Genomic DNA, 19,641 nt, shown 5'->3' on the forward strand with positions numbered 1-19,641 from the left:
GTGCGTGGAAGTTGTATGTTAATAATTCTAGTCTTATGGATATAGTCCCTATATATACCCATCTTCATGTCGATCTTCATGCCAAGTGCCGGTGTAACCGAAATATTATTTACCATCTGATCAAAGAATACGAGATGTTCTGATGGGTCTGACCGGGACTTGAGCACTTGGCTCGTATATGGACCAAGGAACCCTAGTTTAGTGTATTAGAACTTACCGTATCTCCAGATGAAATGCAGATCTAGGTAGTATATTTTATGGAAACTCTAGAAAACCTTGTAAAATTTCAACAAGGCACATGGATAGGTCATAACTAGTTTTAAATATGTATCTACTTGTTCAGTTTGTATTTGTACACCGAAACTCTTGGACCGTCCTGCAATAGAAATGCCGTCAACCCTTAGCACTGAAAGCACTGCGATGAATGGGTAGGCAAGCTGTCTCATTCCATCATGTGTGTGATAATCACTTCAATGGTTGACTGCTGAAAGACAATGTTCAAAAGTATCCGTAAGGTTGGGCAAATTAAACTCTGGAAGGTATCTCATATGCGTTGCGGACCACAGATAGCAAAGCCATTCTTGACTTTTTGCCGAACGATATAATCACCCAACATTTCCGGCAACTACTTATCCGGAAAGATTAGGTAAAGATCTCCGGTTAATTATATCCAGTTGGACCGGGACATTACTTTGTACCATAATGTATAACTGGAGTCTTGTACAGCATGATTACTCGCACACACCTCCATCCGACAACAATGTTTGACCGCAATTTTGTGAGGCCGGGACCTTTTGAAGGAATCACAGACGGTCAGCTCCGGAACTGCAAGGCGAAAGACACAACAGGGACAACAGTCAAGGTGATGGATGTAATGCATAAATGGACAGCAGTCTATTGGGATACGTTTGGCTCAACTTTGTGTTCCCACATTGAGATTTTAAACAGAAATACAGCATCAAGAGACTAAACCAAAGACCCAGAAAATCATTTATGAGAAGTAAAGAATTTTGATTGAATTGGATAGGCTCTCTGACTTCAAATGTGACGAAATACTTATCCAAGAGATTGGATTCTATCCAATTCGTAAAAAGAAGGCTCCTTATGGATCCTCTAGTAACTTCGAAAGCTATAAGTCAAAACTGCATCGCTTAAGTTTTAAGTGAGGCTTCAGAAGAAGTGACCAGGATGGGCCTCTGTCGAAGGTTTCCAGCCTCATCGTGCTCTTCATCCCATTGTGCAAGATCGGTATTGGGAACTCGGACCAAGCGGTGAGTGTTGGCTCCGTTGTCATCGACCTCGGTGATCTCGGTGCGAATAGTGTAACCTTTCCACTTGGGCAACAGAAACATCCAGACGGCGTAGTAAATTGCACACACAAGAACACTGACCGAGGTTAGTATCTGGCAACAAGCTGACAAAGGAACAAGCCACACTTACATTGCAATTCCAACAACACAGTATGTAGCATACCAGAAGCTGACATCACCAGCATACGGGCCACCCTTGGGAGGATACCAGGGCATAACAAGAACAAAAAGCTGGATGAGGGTGTAGAATAAAACAGCGGGATGCCAGGCCTTAAAGTCTGATCGTCCAATACCTGCCTTAGTCCGTCTTCGGCGAAGGACATAAAGACCAGTAGCCATAGCAAACCGGAACATCGCATCAGGGTATGTTCCTAAACTGACAACTACAGGATATTAGCGATGATACGAGTAAAAGGAAGGTGGGCCATACCAAATGTGAATGCATCACCAGCTGGGGGTGCGACAATCATGATAAAGGTCAATACCCACTTGAGGAAATAAGGGCCAAGCGGTGTTCCAAAGGGTTTAGTAGAGACCCAAAAGTTGGTAAATGGTAGGACACCCTGACGTCCAATCTCGCGAAGCATCCGTGCGGAACCAACCAAGACAGCAAGAAGATTGCCAAAAGCACTCAGCAAAACGAGGAAGTTGAGTACATTAGCAGCTGCCTCACTACCGCCAAATAGTTTAGAGAAGAAGATGGAGGCGGCAGTCTCACTTGCTTCAGCGAATTCTTCCTTGGGCACGACGGCGAAGTAGGCAATATTGCAAAGCATGTATAAAACAGCAACGACTGTAAGAGAGATGGTGCCGTTTCGCTTAAGAGTGGGAATTGGGTTTTGGATTTCGTTGACAACGTTGAAGGCGTTATAGTATCCGGCGTAAGAGAACACGATACTGACCAAGGCACTGGCTAGATCGTTTCCATTAGGGGTGGCACCTTGGAAAGCATTTCTAAAGTTGTGGCCTGGATCAGGGATACTGTCGACATTGCCGCCGAGAACAACGAGACCGGCAATGCTGATGCTACAGAGAATATTAGATGTGAGCACACGTTACAAGTGAAGAAACTTACAAGATAAGGGTCAGGATCTTGAGCGCACCGATAAAGTTGACCAGCCACAAGGAGTACTTGTTGTGGGCGATAACAAAGATGACAGCGAGGGTATAAGCCGCTATGGCAACACCGCGCATCTGCCACTCAGTTGGATCCTCGCCAGTCATTCGCCAGAGATATTTTGAGAGAACTGTCATGTATCAGATATGAGAAGTAAGAAGATAAGAATCGAACGTACCGACAGCGTTACTGCTGCTGAAGGATAGAATGACTGACTGAACAGCAAAGGTAACAGGGAAGAAATGCTTGGGTCGAGGGTATGCCTGTTCAAGATAGACAACCTCGGAGCCGCTACGGTTGGGAAAATAACTGGCAAGTTCCAGATAGACACTGAAGCCTGAAGCAGCCATGATGAATCCGATGACCCAAATGATCAGTGCCAGGCCAACGGAGCCCGCACGATTGAGGATACTGGCGGCTAAGATGGTATGTCAGTGAAACACTCCCTATCACCATCAAGCAAGGTACATAGACTTAGAAAAGAGACGTTGGGGAAGATAGCAACCGGAAGATAAGGACGTACGTGTAGAAAAGATACCAGTTCCAACCATCATGTTGACATTGAGAAAGATAACTGTAAGCCATCCAACATTGTATCCGAGGGGGGATTTCGCCTCAACAGGAGCACCGACGGCTTCTTGGTATGAAGGCTTGGAACCATTGCCGCCTTTGACTCGTGTGTATGCAAGGTCGCCATCGTGAATGACAGAGCGTTCAGAGTCGCTTGCTTCAGGGTCGGCCAAAAAGGCGGGGGCCGTCTTCTCACTCCCGAAAATGTTCGAGAAGCCCATTCTGAAGGGGAAGGATTATAGAGCGCGGTATTTGGTCGGAAAACAGCTTGACTGAGACTCTCTGGGTTCATTGGAGAAAAGATACGACGAGGCAGTGGAACATATATCAGAACTATGAGGGACCATGGTATGAATGATACCATTTTAGCTCATCTTGATATAAGTCAACCAACAGTCTAGATGAGTTATTTTATTCTGCTTTTTCCAAGGTTAGACTCGCAATTGCCGACGGCTGTAGCTCCTTTGGAAACACCTCCGCTATGGCATTGTAACAGTATCATAAAGTTAATCCACATGGGGTATCCATATGCGGCTGGGGGTTGTACTTGAGAGATGACATGGTCGGTGGCGAATATTGAAAAACCGAAATTCAGGTACTACCGCACCATTATGAAGAAAGCCCTCAGAAAGTTCATATCTGCTGTTTCGAGTAAGGAGATATGTGCAAACTGCTCTGGACTTACACCAGAGTTGATGTAGCTAGATTGCCAATTATGTAGGTCTCTGCAGCTGGAAGTAGTAAGCTCGTTAAATAACCAGAATCGATAGTCATGAACTATTACCTAAGATTCCATAGAGCTCATTTCAATCACTGAACCTGAAAGAACATTTCACTCCTATTCGTTTCATGGGTTCTTCACGTTCTAGGCTCTTGGTTGTCTCAATCAAGGAACGACTCGCTTGATTCGCTCGTTAAGATGGAAATCTGCAGTTGCGCAATAATGAGATGTGATTCTTCCATCCACGAAACAACAAAGAAGTGGGTTGATGGCATAACGACATTGCTTGCTGTGATAACGAATCTCTGAGGTGTGTCTAGATTAGGACTAGTCTCTGGTACGGAAGAGTAACCGGGTTCCGCGGGCAGCAGCTATATATAGTAATCTACCGAACTAAAGGAGTAGGGTAAGTATCAGTAATAAGATACAGATCTCATGAGAAGGCTGCGCAGACAGTTGGAGTTATAGTTAAGCAGTTGAGCTTCACTGTCTCCTCTACCCAAGGCTCTGTCGTATCGGCAGCGGCGATGATGTACCTAGCATGGTAGAGAAAATACCATAGATGATGATCAACTGCCACTGAAATACGGACGGGATCATCTGGTGCATTTAGAAATTCATACTGAGAATGTCGTGTCTACCCTACCAATAAGAGCTGCATAAAAAGACGCCCGTTCTTGACCTGACTCAGGACAGCCATTCTGCGAAGTAGATTATTTATAATTGTCTGGCATGCCGCGAAGGAGTTTGAAGAATTCTGCATAGGTATACATAAATGTCACTGTCACAATCCTTCTTTTTATTTTCCAGCGTTCACTTGCTTGTTTCTTGATTGGTAGATTTTGAAATCTTTAACAAAGCACCGCAGGGCCATCACACCTTGTTTTGCGCTGGCGACCAGATTCAAATGCCAATAATACGTTTTGGTCACCAGGATCATATTTATCTCTAGAGATTTGTGGCTTATTCCAACGCTCGTTTGGTGACTTGCTGCGCTATGGTGATGTCTCACAACCCTGTTGCGTATGATCGAGCTACACGGAAGAACTCTAAATTCCCCTTGTTTAATCTAGTCTTTGCCATAAAATATATCATAAATATATTTATAAGATAACCTAAATATGAAGAAAGGCAGGAGTTTAATATTGCAATATCACAACGGTGTGAAATCTATTGATACACTGTTCGGGACGGTATCCGTTGGCCGTGGTAATTGACATCGGTCGTCGGCATAGGGACCGTTATTGAAGAGCTCGTTTGTTCGCGAAATCGCTCGGTTTACAGTGCCCCATGTTCAAAGTATATCCTGCTGTCGTGAATGTCAGGCCTCATTAACATTCACCGCCATGATTGGATCTGCATCTCTTGTGTTTCCCAAGAACTGTCCGCCTGACCATGGCTAAATCCGGGGTAGAGGCCGATGAAGCGGGGAACAGTACGGAATTGGTGGAGGTTGTTCATGTCTAAAAGCCACTGAAAGCCTCCGTCGGCTACGCTAACTCATTCTGCGGTCCTTATGGAGATACTCTGTGAACCTTTTCCATCTTGTCCAACCAGAACATGGGCATCGTATCATCTGGTATCGCGATATCGGATGAGGATCCGAGGTGACTATCATCTCCAACCAGCCATAACAACCTGAGAGTCAGCATGCAGGTACTTTTAACAAGACATTGCCTCTATTCCATTACTCTGCTATTCTTTTCATCTCCATCACTGTCGTCTTGAAACCTCTAGACTATCCTCACCATCTCATATACAATGTCTGAGGACCAAACACATCAATCCATCCTCATTCTCGGAGGCGGCTGCTTCGGCTTGGCCACGGCCTTTGAGCTTGCACAAAAGGGCTACAAGAACATCACAATACTCGAAAAAGACGTGGATGTGCCGAGTCGTTTCTCGGCAGCTTATGATCTTAACAAAGTCATCCGCGCAGAATATGCTGATGACTTTTATACCCAACTGGCCCTTGTACGTAACCTCTCCAGTCTTTATTTGAAGACTCAAGGTTGACATTCTGGACAGGACGCCATTCGCAAATGGCAATCAGATCCTCTTTACGCACCCCATTACCACCAAACAGGTTTCCTTAATGTAACATCCGGCAAAGCTGCGCAAAACACCAAGGGTGCAGTGGAGAGCTACTTTCAGTCTCTTCAAAAGAATCCAGCTTTCAATGGCCAAACCACCCGCGTTAATAGCAGTCAAGAGATTAAGAAACTGGTCCCCAAATTCACAGGTCCTCTCACAGGCTTCAAAGGCTACCACAACAAGCTTGCCGGTTATGGCCACTCTGCTAATGCTTTGAGGGCTGTTTATGAACAGTGCGTCAAGCTTGGTGTGAAGTTCCATCTGGGAAAGAAGGACGGTGAAGTTGACACCTTGCTGTATGCGTCAAGTCGCGAGGGCACAAAATGTATCGGGGCTAGGACCCGTGGAGGAAGCATCCATACTGCTGATAAGACTATCGTCGCTTTGGGCGCTGATGCAGCCAACCTTCTTCCTCGAGTTGGAAAACAAATGACAGGTCGGGCCTGGGGTGTCGCGCATATCCAACTTACAGACGAAGAAGCAGTCGACCTCAAAGGCATCCCTGTTACAAACGTGCGAGACTTGGCTTTCTTCTTCGAGCCTGATCTCAAGACCAAGAAACTCAAGTTCTGCCATATGGGCGGTGCTTTCACAAACTACTCCTTCACCAAAGATGGTCTCTCACTTCCCTTCCCCGAATTATCCGATTCACAATTCATGCCCCTCGAAGACGAAACGCACATCCGCCAACTTCTGAGAGAAGTGTTCCCCCAGCTTGCGGACCGACCATTGATTGACCAGCATCTTTGTTGGTTCGCGGACACGGATGACTCTGATTTCATCATCGACTACGTCCCTGACACAGATGGTACTCTGGTAGTCTTGAGTGGAGATAGTGGACACGGATTCAAGATGATGCCTATTTTCGGGCAGTTTGTGCATAAGTTGCTTGTCGAGGAGAGGCAAGATCAGCGAAAGTGGCAGTGGAAAGGTGGCAAGGCAAAGGCAGCAGCTGTCTGGAGGAGTAGTGAGAGTCAAGAGCTCGCTAGTGTTCCTCGAGCCAAGTTGTAACCCTGCTATAATATGTGTTGGGTTTTAATACCCTCTTATCATTGTTAGATACAACAACCTTAATACGATGATTTACTGTCTCGACCAATGCCGATCCGGACACCGGCCTTCACAGTCTATTATTGCTAGGACCCAGTGAAACTCACTCGAATGTGTCTTGAGACAGGACAAAGCGGTGAATTTTAGTCTTTCTTACGTGCATTATGGTCTTGGCTCGGATAGCTCGGGTCCTTTTGGCTTTCCCGATCCTTCGTCTCGATCCTGATTGATCAATGAGTCGTTCGGGTCTCATACAAGGGTCATTCCATTCGTTAGCTTACGCGCTTTCCCACTGATCTACCTACCGTTCTAGTTTGCCGATCTGATAAGTTAAATTACATCTGATAAGCAGCCAGATATCGTGACCGATAACTCCGCGTTGACTAGCCGCAAAGCGACGGTTTCCGGTTGCTGCCTATCATCTGCGGGGTATATATACTATACGAAAGACTAGAGACCTCATTATTATCTAGACGATCTTATCAATCAATCTACAACAAAATGGTCGATGTAAAGCAAAACCCTCTCGGACCCGAGTTCGATACTGAACTCGCTATCATCAGAGCGACTCATCCCGACCCATATCTAATCGCCTTCAATGATCTCGACAGCGACAACCCCAAGAACTGGCCTGAGCGTCGCAAATGGGCTGTCACGAATGTTCTTTCGGTAACTGGGTTTAACCGCATCCTCGTGTCGACAGTCATGGCTCCCGCACTGTCGGTTATCGCAAAGGACTTGGACATGACGCCGACACAGTCAGTGATGGCATTGAGTATTTATCTTTTGGCGACCGCCTTTGGGCCTCTCGTTATTGGGCCTCTGTCCGAAGTTTACGGGCGTAAAACCATCCTGCACATCTCTAACATCTGGTTTCTTGTATGGAATGTCGCTTGCGGCTTTGCAAACACCAAAGAGTTACTGATCGGTGCGAGGTTTCTTGCTGGGTTTGGAGCGAGTGCTGTCTACGCCCTTGGAGGTGGTGTTCTGGGGGATATCTGGCGCCCAGATCAGCGTGGAAAGTCACTAGGTTGGTATATGGTCATTCCTTTGGTGGGTGCTGCAGTCGGTAAGTATCATCCCGTCTTTGTAGCTGCAAATCACTGATTCTTCAAAAAGGTCCTATCATTGGCGGGTTTATGACCTACAGGGTCACATGGAGATGGATGTTCTGGTCAACATCTCTTTTCCAAGTAGCCATGGCCGCTCTTTCATTCACTACTTTCCAAGAAACATATGCACCGGCGATTCTGAAGCAGCGAGCTAAGAGGTTACGCAAAGAAACTGGCGAACCATATTACACAGACGCAGAGCGCACTGAAGGGGAGTTGCCGTTGACAAAGGTTCTTGGTCAAGCCATGAGTCGTCCTCTGCGCCTACTAGCATTCCATCCAATCATCCAAGTCGCAGCTGTTATCTCAGCCCTTGGCTATGGCCTTCTATACATTGTGCTTTCTAGCTTTGCAGAGCTCTGGGCTCAGCATTATGGACAATCTGTTGAGATCAGTGGCTTGCATTACATCGCATGCGCACTCGGAGAACTTCTCGGATCACAACTCGGTGCGCCGCTTATGGACTATTGGTTCCACAAAATGGAACGTCGGTCAGGAGGCCAGCACCTCCCAGAGCACAGAGTTCCCTTGATGCTCATGTTTGCTTTTGTGGCACCAATCGGGTTCGTTGTTTACGGTTGGTGCGCTGAGTACCGAGTCCACTGGGCTTGGGTTGACGTCGCCATGTGTATCACAATGTTTGGTATGCAAATCGCGGGGATGCCGTTGCAAGCATATCTCATGGATTCGTATCCAGATCATACCTCTAGTGCCATTGCAGCGCAGCAATTTCCTCGCAGTTTGGCAGCTTTTCTGTTCCCTCTTTTTACCCCTCAGATGTATGCTGCACTGGGGTATGGATGGGGAAATAGTGCTTTGGCTTTAGTCAAGTTGGCTCTGGGAATAGCTGCACCGATCATGCTGTGGAAGTACGGTGCCAGGTTGAGAGCACGGGCGACGTCGAGTCTTTGATACTCTAGACAGCACCGGAGCAGCGACATTCGTATATCCATATTATGTATTTACACGACTGAAGTGATAAAACTGCCGGCCGAGAACTTGGCCAAGTACGCCTTGGAGTATTACAGCCGTCCTTTCCGAAGCACAAGCAACGAGATAATCTCACTCAATGTTATTTAGAACAGATCCCAAGATAATGTATTATTGTGTCTTGAAGCACACATTTTGGCTTTCATGTTACTTGATAGAAAGGTCGAGACCAGTATCACTGTCATGATCTCAGAACTCGGTTTCTTGATCATGTAGCGTGTGAAACGTGACTGCCAACTTTTTGAGATCTTTATTATGCTGATATTTCTGTCTCACAATTACAGCCAATCCAGAATTAGTGGGTTATCGTTTTGTTATAGTGCTTACAGTGCTTATGTCAGGCTGTATGGCGTAGCATGGACATAAATCCCGCCAGATCCTAAAGTCATCTGTCAACGAGATTGCCCGAACCATCATCTCCAACAACTAAAACAATGGCATCAACACAACAAACGGATACCACACCGTCTAGCACCCAAGATGATGGTCTAAAAATCATCCATGCGGGGTTATACCGCACAGCCACGAAGTCTATGACAGAGGCTTACCGCATTTTGGGCTACAACGCCCATCACGCTCTCGACAACGTCTTTGAAGTCCCTTGGTCCAGTCTCGAGAAAGCAGCTGAAGCGACATGGCCTCACCTCGCACAACTCCCAGAATACACCTACAAGAGCCCAGATGGAAGTGCAGCACCTCGACCACCGTTCAACAGAAACGATTGGCAGAGTATCTGGGGCCAGTACGACGTCGCTACTGATGTCGCATCCACCTTTGTGCCGGAACTTATCAAAGCGTATCCTGATGCCAAAGTCGTCGTTGTCCAGAGGAAGTTCGAGAGTTGGTGGCCATCGTATAAATCGGAATTGTTACAAACTCTCTACAGTACCACCGCTTTGCAACGCTTCATTGCATGGCATATCTTGCGCTTTCGTGCACCGCAAGCCATGATGAAAATACATGCAGGTTTCTTCGGTGCAAGCGAGTACTCGCTTGAAGCTGTCGAATCAAGAGCGAGAGACGCATACGAGGAGTATTATCGGAAAGTTCGCGAGGCTGTGCCTTTGGAGAGTGGAAGGCGGCTGGATTACAATCTCGGAGATGGATGGGAGCCGCTATGTGAGTTCCTTGGGAAGGACGTTCCAGATGTGCCATTCCCAAGAGTGAATGATCGCGCTGATCATAGTGCAATGGTAAAGAGGAATAACCGTAAGATGATGATGGATGTGCTGAAAGTCATTGGCCCTGTCGTTGCAGTTGCCGTTGGTGTTGCTTTCTACTACTGGAGGTAGCGGCCTCAGGGCATCATTTAGTCACTGGGGGCAGAAGAAGCAATATTACTAGGACAATCTATGCCATCAAGACCGTTTCGGTGAATATACATTTAACAGTCAAGGTTAGAGATCAAGCCATATATCACCTACTTGAACACAATACTATAAGTCTCTTGTATCAGCATAGAAGTCTCTTCGTCTAGTGTCCCTGTCCTTCTCTAGGTACTTGGTGGCACCATGTGATTTTTGAAACAGGAATACTGAGTTGACTTTATCATATCCAAATGAATCGAATTATGTAGCTTATTATATGAGCATCAATGCTTGATCTTATGAATGTCCAGAAAGCTAGACAGCAACAGTCCCTGACCCTACCTAAATTATCAATAACCAAACTATGACTAACTACCACAGGCTAAAGACGCCGTTCGGTACATTCCTCTTCCTCAAGGGAATTGCAGTACTGTTTCTTGTTACGTTCTGAATAGTACATCCCTCAGTCTTGTACACGCTTGCGTACTGGCCTGTTAGAACAGTTGCCAACCACTGAATAGCAGGAGCAGCGCTGAGAACAAATTCCTGAGCGTGTGTTCCAACAGAGTTGCGCTGGTACAAGATGTTAGCTCCAACGGCGCAGTATCTCTCAATCAACTTGTCGGTGTTGGCAATGGGACTGATCTCGTCGTGGACAGCTTGGTAGGCAAAGATAGGCCATTGAGGGACGCCATGATAACCCATTATGCCATCACGGTTGATAACCTTCAAAACCTTGGGATCGCGGAATAAATCCATGCCGTCTTCAAAAAAGTCAAAGATATCAACCCCGGCATATGCGGCGCCGGCTTCCTCAACAGTGAAGTTCTCTACAGCCAGGAACCCGGTCTTGTTCTGAGGCCCCTCGGTCTTGAGCTTGGAGATGACATACTTCTGCACTTCGGGGTACTGGCTTGTGATTCCAAGAATTCCACTGGGTGCTAAGCCTGCAGCGTCTTTCCCGGAGATACTCTCCACCACAGCAGTGATGTTGGGTGTTATACCGCCAATGGCAGCACCGACAACAGTTTCTTGGAGGTCGGGTGCATATTGCACTGCCAGCTCAGAAGCCCATTCGCTGGCCAATGCGCCTCCGGAGTATCCCCAGAGCGCAACACGGGAAGAGGTAGTGTTAAGACCAAGGCCTAGAGAAAGAACGGCGCGAATGGAATCAAGAGTTGCGTGTCCAGAGATGACACCAGCGGTGAAGGAAGCCAATGGACCTTCATAGTCAGGTACGTTGAGAAAGACGCCCAGACCCAAAGCGAGATTGAACAGGTCAGTGCCACCGGAAGAATAGGCGGTATAGCTAGGACTGGCGTCGACATCAGCCGAGTCGTAGGGTACCTGGTACGAAATAACAGCACTCTGGTTGAATACACGAGCAGCAGTACTGTTCGCTCCTAGCTTGGGAACATAGAGCGTTGTGACAGCCCATGTGGCTTTGTACTGGCTGTCAGTTGTGCGGTAAAGGACATTGTAGATGGCAGAGCTGTTGCCGACGATGGCGGTCAGGTTTCCAGGTGCAGGACGTAGACGAAGCACAGTGCCGGGTTCCTCATCTTCGTAGCCGTCGGGAGCAGAATACCATGGATCTTCACTTGGTGGCAGAGGTTGAGAAGATACAGATCGTTTGTAGATGTGAGATGAAGGGATAGCTGCAGCGAGGCCTAACCAAAGGCTGACAAGAGCCAGAACACGATGAATGGCCATTGGGGGCAATCAATTATGGTATAACTAATAAGACTACGAGAACATGCACTCAACGGCGGGGATCTAATTCTTTTTAACCTTTACCGTCGACGTTATAACTGTAGTGTGGAGTTTTCTTAGTACAGGTAGTCAAAGTCATGACGACAGCATACAATTGATGGCGCATGAGCCGACGTATCCGTTTGAACCAAGGCTCAGCTACGTTGATGAGAAATCCTGAAAGGATCCATGCTCAGCCTTTGACAGCTGGATGATGACGGGGTTAGTTCTGGAGCTAAGAGAGTCGGTAGCGAATCACAGCTCCACAGCCTCGTCTTACGCATGAGGGGGACGGGGATGGACGGTTAATTCTTGGCCCGAGAGACCGGGCTTAGCTGTGCCTTGATCGGTCTTGGGTCTGGGCGAAGTGATGATAGAGTAGGGCGAAGTTGAGAGGGGAAGGGAATGTACGGTCAGCTTTTAGGAGGCGGAGAATGGGTAATCTCACGTTGGACACATGAGCATGGTATTATTACACCTTGCGTTGCTACATGTGGTGACAAGATGAGGGCGCCGAGGCACAGAAAGAGGGAGAGGGGGAATTGGGTTGACGCGGCAAAGCGGATTGCGTAGATGTGGAAACTTAATATGGAAGAGGGTGGTGAATAGTTTCACGGGATCTTGAATAGCAGTCAAAACCGCGAATATCATCTACAATATTCACGGGTAAAGCGCCGCTGATTGTATTGTTTCGTAGTCTTTACTCGTTCTCGTCTCGACTCGTTGGATCGGGCGTGTCAGCTGGACTGGACTGGACTGGACTGGAAACAGGCTTGTCGAGGGCTGAAGAACGAACGGTTCGATTAGCGAAGCCAACGGGCATGCGAACGGACTCTCGGGAACTATTATAGCACCAGACGGGAGAATAATCGCGCTTCTTGGGAGAGCTACTGGTCGCAGCTGGCTAGTCAACTGTTGGTCGGATGATCAGATCAATCTCACCTGCTATTACTCCGACACGAGATTCGACAGTTTGAGTCACGTGGTGATAAGGCGATAAGTTGGACCGAAAATGACCAATCAATGGCACGAGCCAATTCCAACTTGTTGGTTATTCTCAGAATGTTCTCTTGTTGAACAACTAGAATAATTATCACTTGAGAGATGTTCTGACACGACATTGACAACAAGCCCACGCAAGATATACGAGATGATACACGAAATACCAGTTCCATTCATTCTGATCTACTTTTAAGTATATTTTTATTCATTTTACTACTGTTGACCTCTCATTTCTTGCCATCCCAAACTTCAGGCACTATTACCCTGTACCTCAAGTTCAATTGCGATTCAGAAAGCTGCCAAATATCTACTTGGCGATCCGCCAAACTGAGATGAATTATTCCCATGTTATCATACAGTATAGTACATCAGGCTTTTTCCATTTTGATTGTGCTTGTCGTCAAAAGTAAAGATACAATGCTTGCTCAAACACCATACCGGAATTCGCGGAACTTCTTCTGATAATAATACGTAGCGAGTCCACCTACTGCACCAAGAATGATGGGAACAGGTGCTCGGCCACCAGTCTTGATGATTCTCGGAACAGCAGATCCAGTCAAGAGGACGCTGTTTGCCAGCGCAAGCTCAGAACCGTAGTCCTTGTTGTTCTTGAGGAGGTATCCTGTCAAGCACATGTCAATCACAGAACGGTAACAATTTCCTAGATATAGAAACTTACCAGCATAGGCATAAGAAACACCCAGTCCAACACCAGCCACGAGAGAAGGAGTAGAGCGCGTGCGCATGTAACCTGCAGTGCCACCGGCAGCCACTGTGACGGAGGACGGCCAATTAGGATACAACTCAATCTTGACGGTCAAGTGAGTACTTACAGAGGGCAGCGAGAGTGAAAGAAGGGTGCTCAGCCATTTTGAATGTGGTGATAGCAAAGAATGAGAGGAATGGGGTGATTCTTTTGGTGATGATGAGATCTTAACCTTGTTGACCGAGGCCGAGAATTAGTGGATCAATGCCGCTGATTAATCGGCAAATGATGCGGAATAATGTTGTGCCCGTTAAACAACGAAAGACAAAATTAAATAGCCTTGTAAGTCAGTTCTAACTAGATAAGCTGACCTACTAATTAAGTCTCCTATGCTCTTAGGCCTCTACTTTCCCCTTGCATATGGACTCTTGCAAAGGTAGACGTCAAGGAAATGTTATGGGCTCTCTCTTTTAACGTTGCCCTTCTCTTATTAGTACAATGGATTCGTACGCACAATTTGTCGCATCCACTCGAGTCCTTCGACTAAACCCTCACCCGTAATAGAACTCGTTGCTATAATGCGCTATTAAACGCTTGTCAGCAGGTTACTCTAGGAATTGACAGAAAAGAATATAAATGCATTTTCTAGTTTTCTTAAGATCTTTCTCTATCTCAAGGTATATAATAAGTTTAAGTATACTTATAGCTTTCTATCTTATTATATTAAATTTTATTATATTAAAAGCTATAATATTAATTATAAGCTTTTTTTTTTTCTTTAGAATTTTTTTTAATTTTTTAATTTTATAAAATTCTTAATATAATAAATTTTAATTTAATAAACTTTTTATAAAATAATATTATTTTTATTAAATATTTTATAAATTATTAATAATTTATTTTTTTTATTAAAAATTATTTTAAAAATTAAAAAATAATTTTATTTAAAATATTTTATTTTTTAATGGGAATTGATAGGGACGCATGATACTTTTACTACGGACGCATGACCTTACGGACGCATGACTTTTTAAGTAATTTAATTGGTTAAAGAAATATTACCCCACTAGTACTTCTGTAATCCCTGCAAGGAACAATCCCACCTAACAATCCTACTACCACTGTAGAAAAGAGGTTATTACTAGGTCTGGTCTTACACAAAAGATATATCAGAGGGATTACGAATTTAATTCTAATATAGGTTATATTTATCTACCTATAATAACTCCCACTGACTTCTCGTTCTTCGCACACTTGCCTGAATTCTCTGTCCACTTGCGCGAACGCCTGTAGTATTCCCAGCCCCAACGTAAATAGTTTCACCCATTGTGGTCCCTTGAGTAGCGATAGTTTCTTGGCTCTTATTCTCCCTTTCTAGGGTTGACTTATTCCGGCTTCCGGGTGGGCGGCCACGCTTTCTCTTTTGGGACCCAGGCGCTTGGGACTGAGATGCTTGCGGCTGAGATGCTAAGGCCCGACTGCTTTCTTGAGATATTGTAGAAGGTATAAGGTCTGCTGGCACTCCTTGCTTTGTATTCTTTGGCCGCCCTCTAAGAGATGTAGCAATCTTTGGGTCAAGGATCTTTCGATATGGATCTCGAGAGGATGTTTCACGAAGTCGCCAGCGAGGGTGAATATCCCACTTTGTGAAAGCTTTCGTAGAGCATACACGTGAGTGAATTGTATGATAGCATGGTATACCGAGTTCGGTTGAGACAGAGCACTCATCTGTACATGGGTCAAGGGGCCTAGGATTAGGATTCTTTCCAGTAGGCAGTGCCTTACGTGCCTGTCGGTATTGGCTCTTGATAAGCTTCAGACACTTTGATGATGCAAGGGACCGGAGCTCGCCCAAGTAGTCAGAGCTTGACCCAAGGAACTCACGATCTCGAAGAACCTCGTCGTTCCCGCAAGCATCTTTAAAGTCACGCTCTTGATCATGTAGCATGTCCTGCATTGCTTCTACCAACTTGTAAAGATGGCTCATCCCATTCAATAGGTAGCTCTTGATGTTGTTATTGCTTGCCTCTGTACCTGAGGTCACACGGATGCCGTAGTTTGGGTATTTACGAATAAAGCAACGGGCCCATTGAGCACGGACTGGCATGTAGGTGTTAAAAGATACCGCAGAATAGGGCGTTGATTATCAAACTCCTTACAGAGAGCAATCCATGCTTTCTTATGTACTTCTTCGGTCTCTGCAAAGAGAACCTGCTTCCACATCTGGAGGACCCCCTGATAGGTATGAGGAACCTCAGAGGAGGATTCAGCTGAGACAAGTGCGCGGTCATGCAGAGTTAGAGTAGCTTGGGGTTCGGTAGGTTCATCTACCTCACTAATATCCGGGCTACTGCTATTCTCTGGGTTCTTAACCCACTTCTGCTTTGACCGAAGAAGAACGTTGGAGTTGACATGATGAATGCAGAGCTGCTGCTGGACCCCAGGAAACTGGTCGTCTAAGGCAGCCTTCATTGAGTCATCAAAGTCCGTGATAATGATAGCTGGTTGTCGTATTGAGTGCTCTGATAGAAGAGTGGAAACGCTTTCCGCAAGAAACTGGAATCCCTCTCGTCGTTCATTATCAATAAGACCAAAGGCAGCATTAAATACTGTGCCAAGACAGGTCTGCCCGGTTACTTGGAAGAGTGGGAGCTTGAATCGGTTGGTATTATATGTGTTATCGAGGCTGATTACCTCTGGGAACCGCTTCCACATCCGGATACAATAGGGGAATGTCCAGACAAGGCCTAGAAGACGGCCAGGCTCGTCTGGTGCCCACTTCACAACATAAGGAACTCTTTGCTCATCAAAAAGCTTAAGCAAGGCAGCAGTAGGTGAATAGCCTGCAAGCTTCTCTCGGCTCACTAAAGCCCGAGCATTATAAATATCCCGTTGTGTAAATATTGACTCGGGATGTTGTTCTTCCACGATAGCCCGTATATCCCGCGCTCGAATGCCAACTCGGCGGCTAGTGGATTCGATAGTTGCCTTAACTGGGGAAGTAAGGCGGCGATGAGATGGATGAGCCGATGATATCTCACTTGGAGGATGATTATGGGTGTGATGTTCTGTATCCTGATGTTGACGGAGAAACCATTTACCCTCCTCAAGAGCCTCTGCAATAACTAGCCACTTACACCCACACTTTCGTGACTTCCTCTGACGAAGACCAGAGCCTCTACTTGGTTGAGGATCCCCGTATCGATCACATCGAATAGAATACCGTATCAGCCGTCCCTTATAAGAGTACTTATTATACTTTGCTATACCAAAGCCATGCTCTTTTGCAAAGAGTTGAATGTTCTTATAAAGGGCGTTCTCTGTAGGGGCTGGGTTACCTGGGATTGGAGGATTCGGTATTTCGTCTGGAGGCGGGGACTCGGATTGCTGCGAAGGGAGCTTTCGATTAGATTAGGTGAAGAGGGAACAGGAACTGAAGAGTGCTGACTTTCGCGAGGAGAGTATGCCGGAGGCGAGCCGTATTCATCAGTATTTAAAGGAGAATAGCCCCATCTTTCCCGCCAGCTGCGTACAGTATCGAAGAACTTAAGGCATTGCCTTGTTATTCGTCGCTCATTACCAATAATATCTCGGACTAGCCCTAAGGCACGCTGGAATTCTACCTCAGGTACCATAGGTACCCGCGTTACTTCCAACGAGCTACGAGGAGAGCCTTGGAAGGGATCGGTTTCTGGTCCAGGAATAGGTACTTGACAAATATTTCGTCGATCTGTTCCACGAGGAAAGTCATTGCGGAGGAGGGTTATTGCATGGTTATATTGGAGCTCGAATGATGACTCGGGTCCGGAACGACGAGGCGATGGTATGGTTGAGAATCGATCAGGGACTGCAGCAAAGATATTATCCAGAGCGTCGGTATCCCCAAACCCATAAGAATCGCTAACACTAGGTGCACTGCTAGTAGGAGAGGTCCATCGGTTATTTCGAGAGGCAGGATAACGCTGATAGGGCGGCGGTGGATTCGTTAAAAGAGGCGGGCGAAAGTTATGCTGTCGGCTTAGCTGGACGCGTTGGCTGCTAAGTCGAGCGCGTTTTCGAGGCGGCTCTGCCGTGTTGAACGACTCAGACTCGGAGTTGTACGATTGGCGGCGCGTAGAGACCATTGTGATGCTAAAGCATTGATATCTGATGATGATGCAGCGTCAACTTCATTAGGAGGTTAGGTTACAAAGGTGATGGATGATCTGCAGTGTTGATGACAACATCAGAATTGTCCTGATTGGCTGATGTATAAGTGTTTATAGGAGGAACAACTGATTAAAGAGGAAGGGTTAAGGTGTACTAACAAATACGGGGCTCGGCCAATTAAAGTGCTTAAAAAGTCATGCGTCCGTAAGGTCATGCGTCCGTAGTAAAAGTATCATGCGTCCCTATCAATTCCCTATTTTAATTAAGCCTATAAAGATTAAAGCTTTATAGATTATCTTAAAGAAGTTTATATATTAAATAAAAAGGAATATTTTATTAGCTTTAAAGAAAAAGAATATTTTCTTAGTTTTTTTATAAATTACTTAAATATATAGCTAGAAAGATTATTATTATCTTTTTATTATTATTTTTAAGTAATTAGACTATTTATTTAAGCTTAAGCTAAAGGTATTTATATTATTAAAAGAACTTTAAAAGTTTTAAGATATTTTTTTACTTAAGGAAGTAAAAAAGCTATTACTATATTAATCTAGAGACTATTATATTAAATTAATCTTAAGAAGAAAACTACTATTTAGACCTTTATATAGAATATCTTAAAATAAACTAATAGCCTTATAAAAGTAGCTAAATAAGAATCTATATAAAGGATTTATTTACTTAAGCTTATTACTTATAGCTTTTTTAATATTATTTATTAAGAAACTTAATAATAATTTATATTTCTATATAGATTATTAAGCTTTAAATAATATTATAATTAAGGATTATTATTTACTTTTTTTAATTAAAGAATTTTTAAATAATTTATTTAATATAAAATACTTTTTTTATATTAATATTATATTAGCCTTTAATAATCTATATATTAAAAAAGGCTAAGAGTATTTAATAGTATTTTATATTTAATTTAAATTATATAAATTACTAATTATACTTTTTAATTTAATAAGAGTCTTTATAACCTTCTAGTAATATATTAATAATATATTAAAAGAATACCTAGATATATTTTATACTATATACTTAGATAATATTTTAATTTATAGCTAGACTTAAGAAGAATATATTAAATAATTAAAGATAATATTTAAAAAACTAAGAGCTATTAAATTATTTATAAACCTAGTTAAATATAAATTTATAGTTATAAAAACTAAGTTCTTAGGCTTTATTATAAAATAAAATAATATTTAAATAAACTCTATAAAGATTAAAATTATTAAGAATTAATAAATCTTAATCTATTTAATAGATATATAAGCTTTTATAGAATTTATAAACTTTTATAAGAAGTTTATTTATAATTTCTTTAAGCTTATAGCCTTATTAAACTATTTAATAAAGAAAGATATACTATTTATTTAAGATAAAATCTATAAAAAGGCTTTTTAAGACTTAAAAAGAGCTTTTATATTAATATTAATTTTATACCTTTTTAATTAAATAAAAGATATAATCTTAGAGATAAATACCTTTAATTATATATCTATTAATATATTATTATAATATAATAATAATAAAAGGCTATACTTAATAGCCTTTTTTTTTAAAAAGTATATATCTATAGAATATAATTAACGTACATGATAAGCGGGTGCAACAGACAAGCGAGTGCAACACAACATCCCAACATCTCAGATAGAAATAGCGATAAAAACACAACAGACTATTAATTAAGTAAAATTAATCGCTATATTCTTCCATACACATAGCGACAACTATCTGACAGGTCCTTGC

At 43.9% G+C, this 19,641-nt stretch overlaps 6 protein-coding genes across 6 annotated transcripts; 3 read left to right on the plus strand and 3 right to left on the minus strand.

Annotated features, from left to right (window-relative positions):
• Positions 1–1,151: 1,151 nt before the first annotated feature.
• FPOAC1_006262 (uncharacterized protein) lies at positions 1,152–3,218 on the minus strand (the record flags this gene model as incomplete). Its single annotated transcript, XM_044850747.1, has 6 exons — positions 1,152–1,386; positions 1,441–1,693; positions 1,741–2,336; positions 2,386–2,557; positions 2,606–2,845; positions 2,951–3,218. The coding sequence occupies 6 exons, from the start codon at positions 3,216–3,218 to the stop codon at positions 1,152–1,154; spliced, it is 1,764 nt and encodes a 587-aa protein (XP_044709459.1).
• A 2,261-nt stretch (positions 3,219–5,479) lies between these two features.
• On the plus strand, positions 5,480–6,823 carry FPOAC1_006263 (uncharacterized protein; the record flags this gene model as incomplete). Its single annotated transcript, XM_044850748.1, has 2 exons — positions 5,480–5,692; positions 5,747–6,823. 2 exons carry the CDS (start codon positions 5,480–5,482, stop codon positions 6,821–6,823), a joined length of 1,290 nt encoding a protein of 429 aa, XP_044709460.1.
• Positions 6,824–7,363: 540 nt separating this feature from the next.
• Positions 7,364–8,886, plus strand: FPOAC1_006264 (uncharacterized protein; the record flags this gene model as incomplete). The annotated part of the gene is made up of 2 exons (XM_044850749.1): positions 7,364–7,931; positions 7,982–8,886. The coding sequence occupies 2 exons, from the start codon at positions 7,364–7,366 to the stop codon at positions 8,884–8,886; spliced, it is 1,473 nt and encodes a 490-aa protein (XP_044709461.1).
• Positions 8,887–9,398: 512 nt separating this feature from the next.
• Positions 9,399–10,256, plus strand: FPOAC1_006265 (uncharacterized protein; the record flags this gene model as incomplete). The annotated part of the gene is made up of 1 exon (XM_044850750.1): positions 9,399–10,256. The coding sequence occupies one exon, from the start codon at positions 9,399–9,401 to the stop codon at positions 10,254–10,256; it is 858 nt and encodes a 285-aa protein (XP_044709462.1).
• Positions 10,257–10,643: 387 nt separating this feature from the next.
• FPOAC1_006266 (uncharacterized protein) lies at positions 10,644–11,984 on the minus strand (the record flags this gene model as incomplete). The annotated part of the gene is made up of 1 exon (XM_044850751.1): positions 10,644–11,984. The coding sequence occupies one exon, from the start codon at positions 11,982–11,984 to the stop codon at positions 10,644–10,646; it is 1,341 nt and encodes a 446-aa protein (XP_044709463.1).
• A 1,466-nt stretch (positions 11,985–13,450) lies between these two features.
• On the minus strand, positions 13,451–13,895 carry FPOAC1_006267 (uncharacterized protein; the record flags this gene model as incomplete). The annotated part of the gene is made up of 3 exons (XM_044850752.1): positions 13,451–13,647; positions 13,705–13,797; positions 13,859–13,895. 3 exons carry the CDS (start codon positions 13,893–13,895, stop codon positions 13,451–13,453), a joined length of 327 nt encoding a protein of 108 aa, XP_044709464.1.
• Positions 13,896–19,641: the final 5,746 nt, after the last annotated feature.

Source organism: Fusarium poae, chromosome 2, assembly GCF_019609905.1.
Source record: "Fusarium poae strain DAOMC 252244 chromosome 2, whole genome shotgun sequence".
NCBI classification, from domain to species: domain Eukaryota; kingdom Fungi; phylum Ascomycota; class Sordariomycetes; order Hypocreales; family Nectriaceae; genus Fusarium; species Fusarium poae.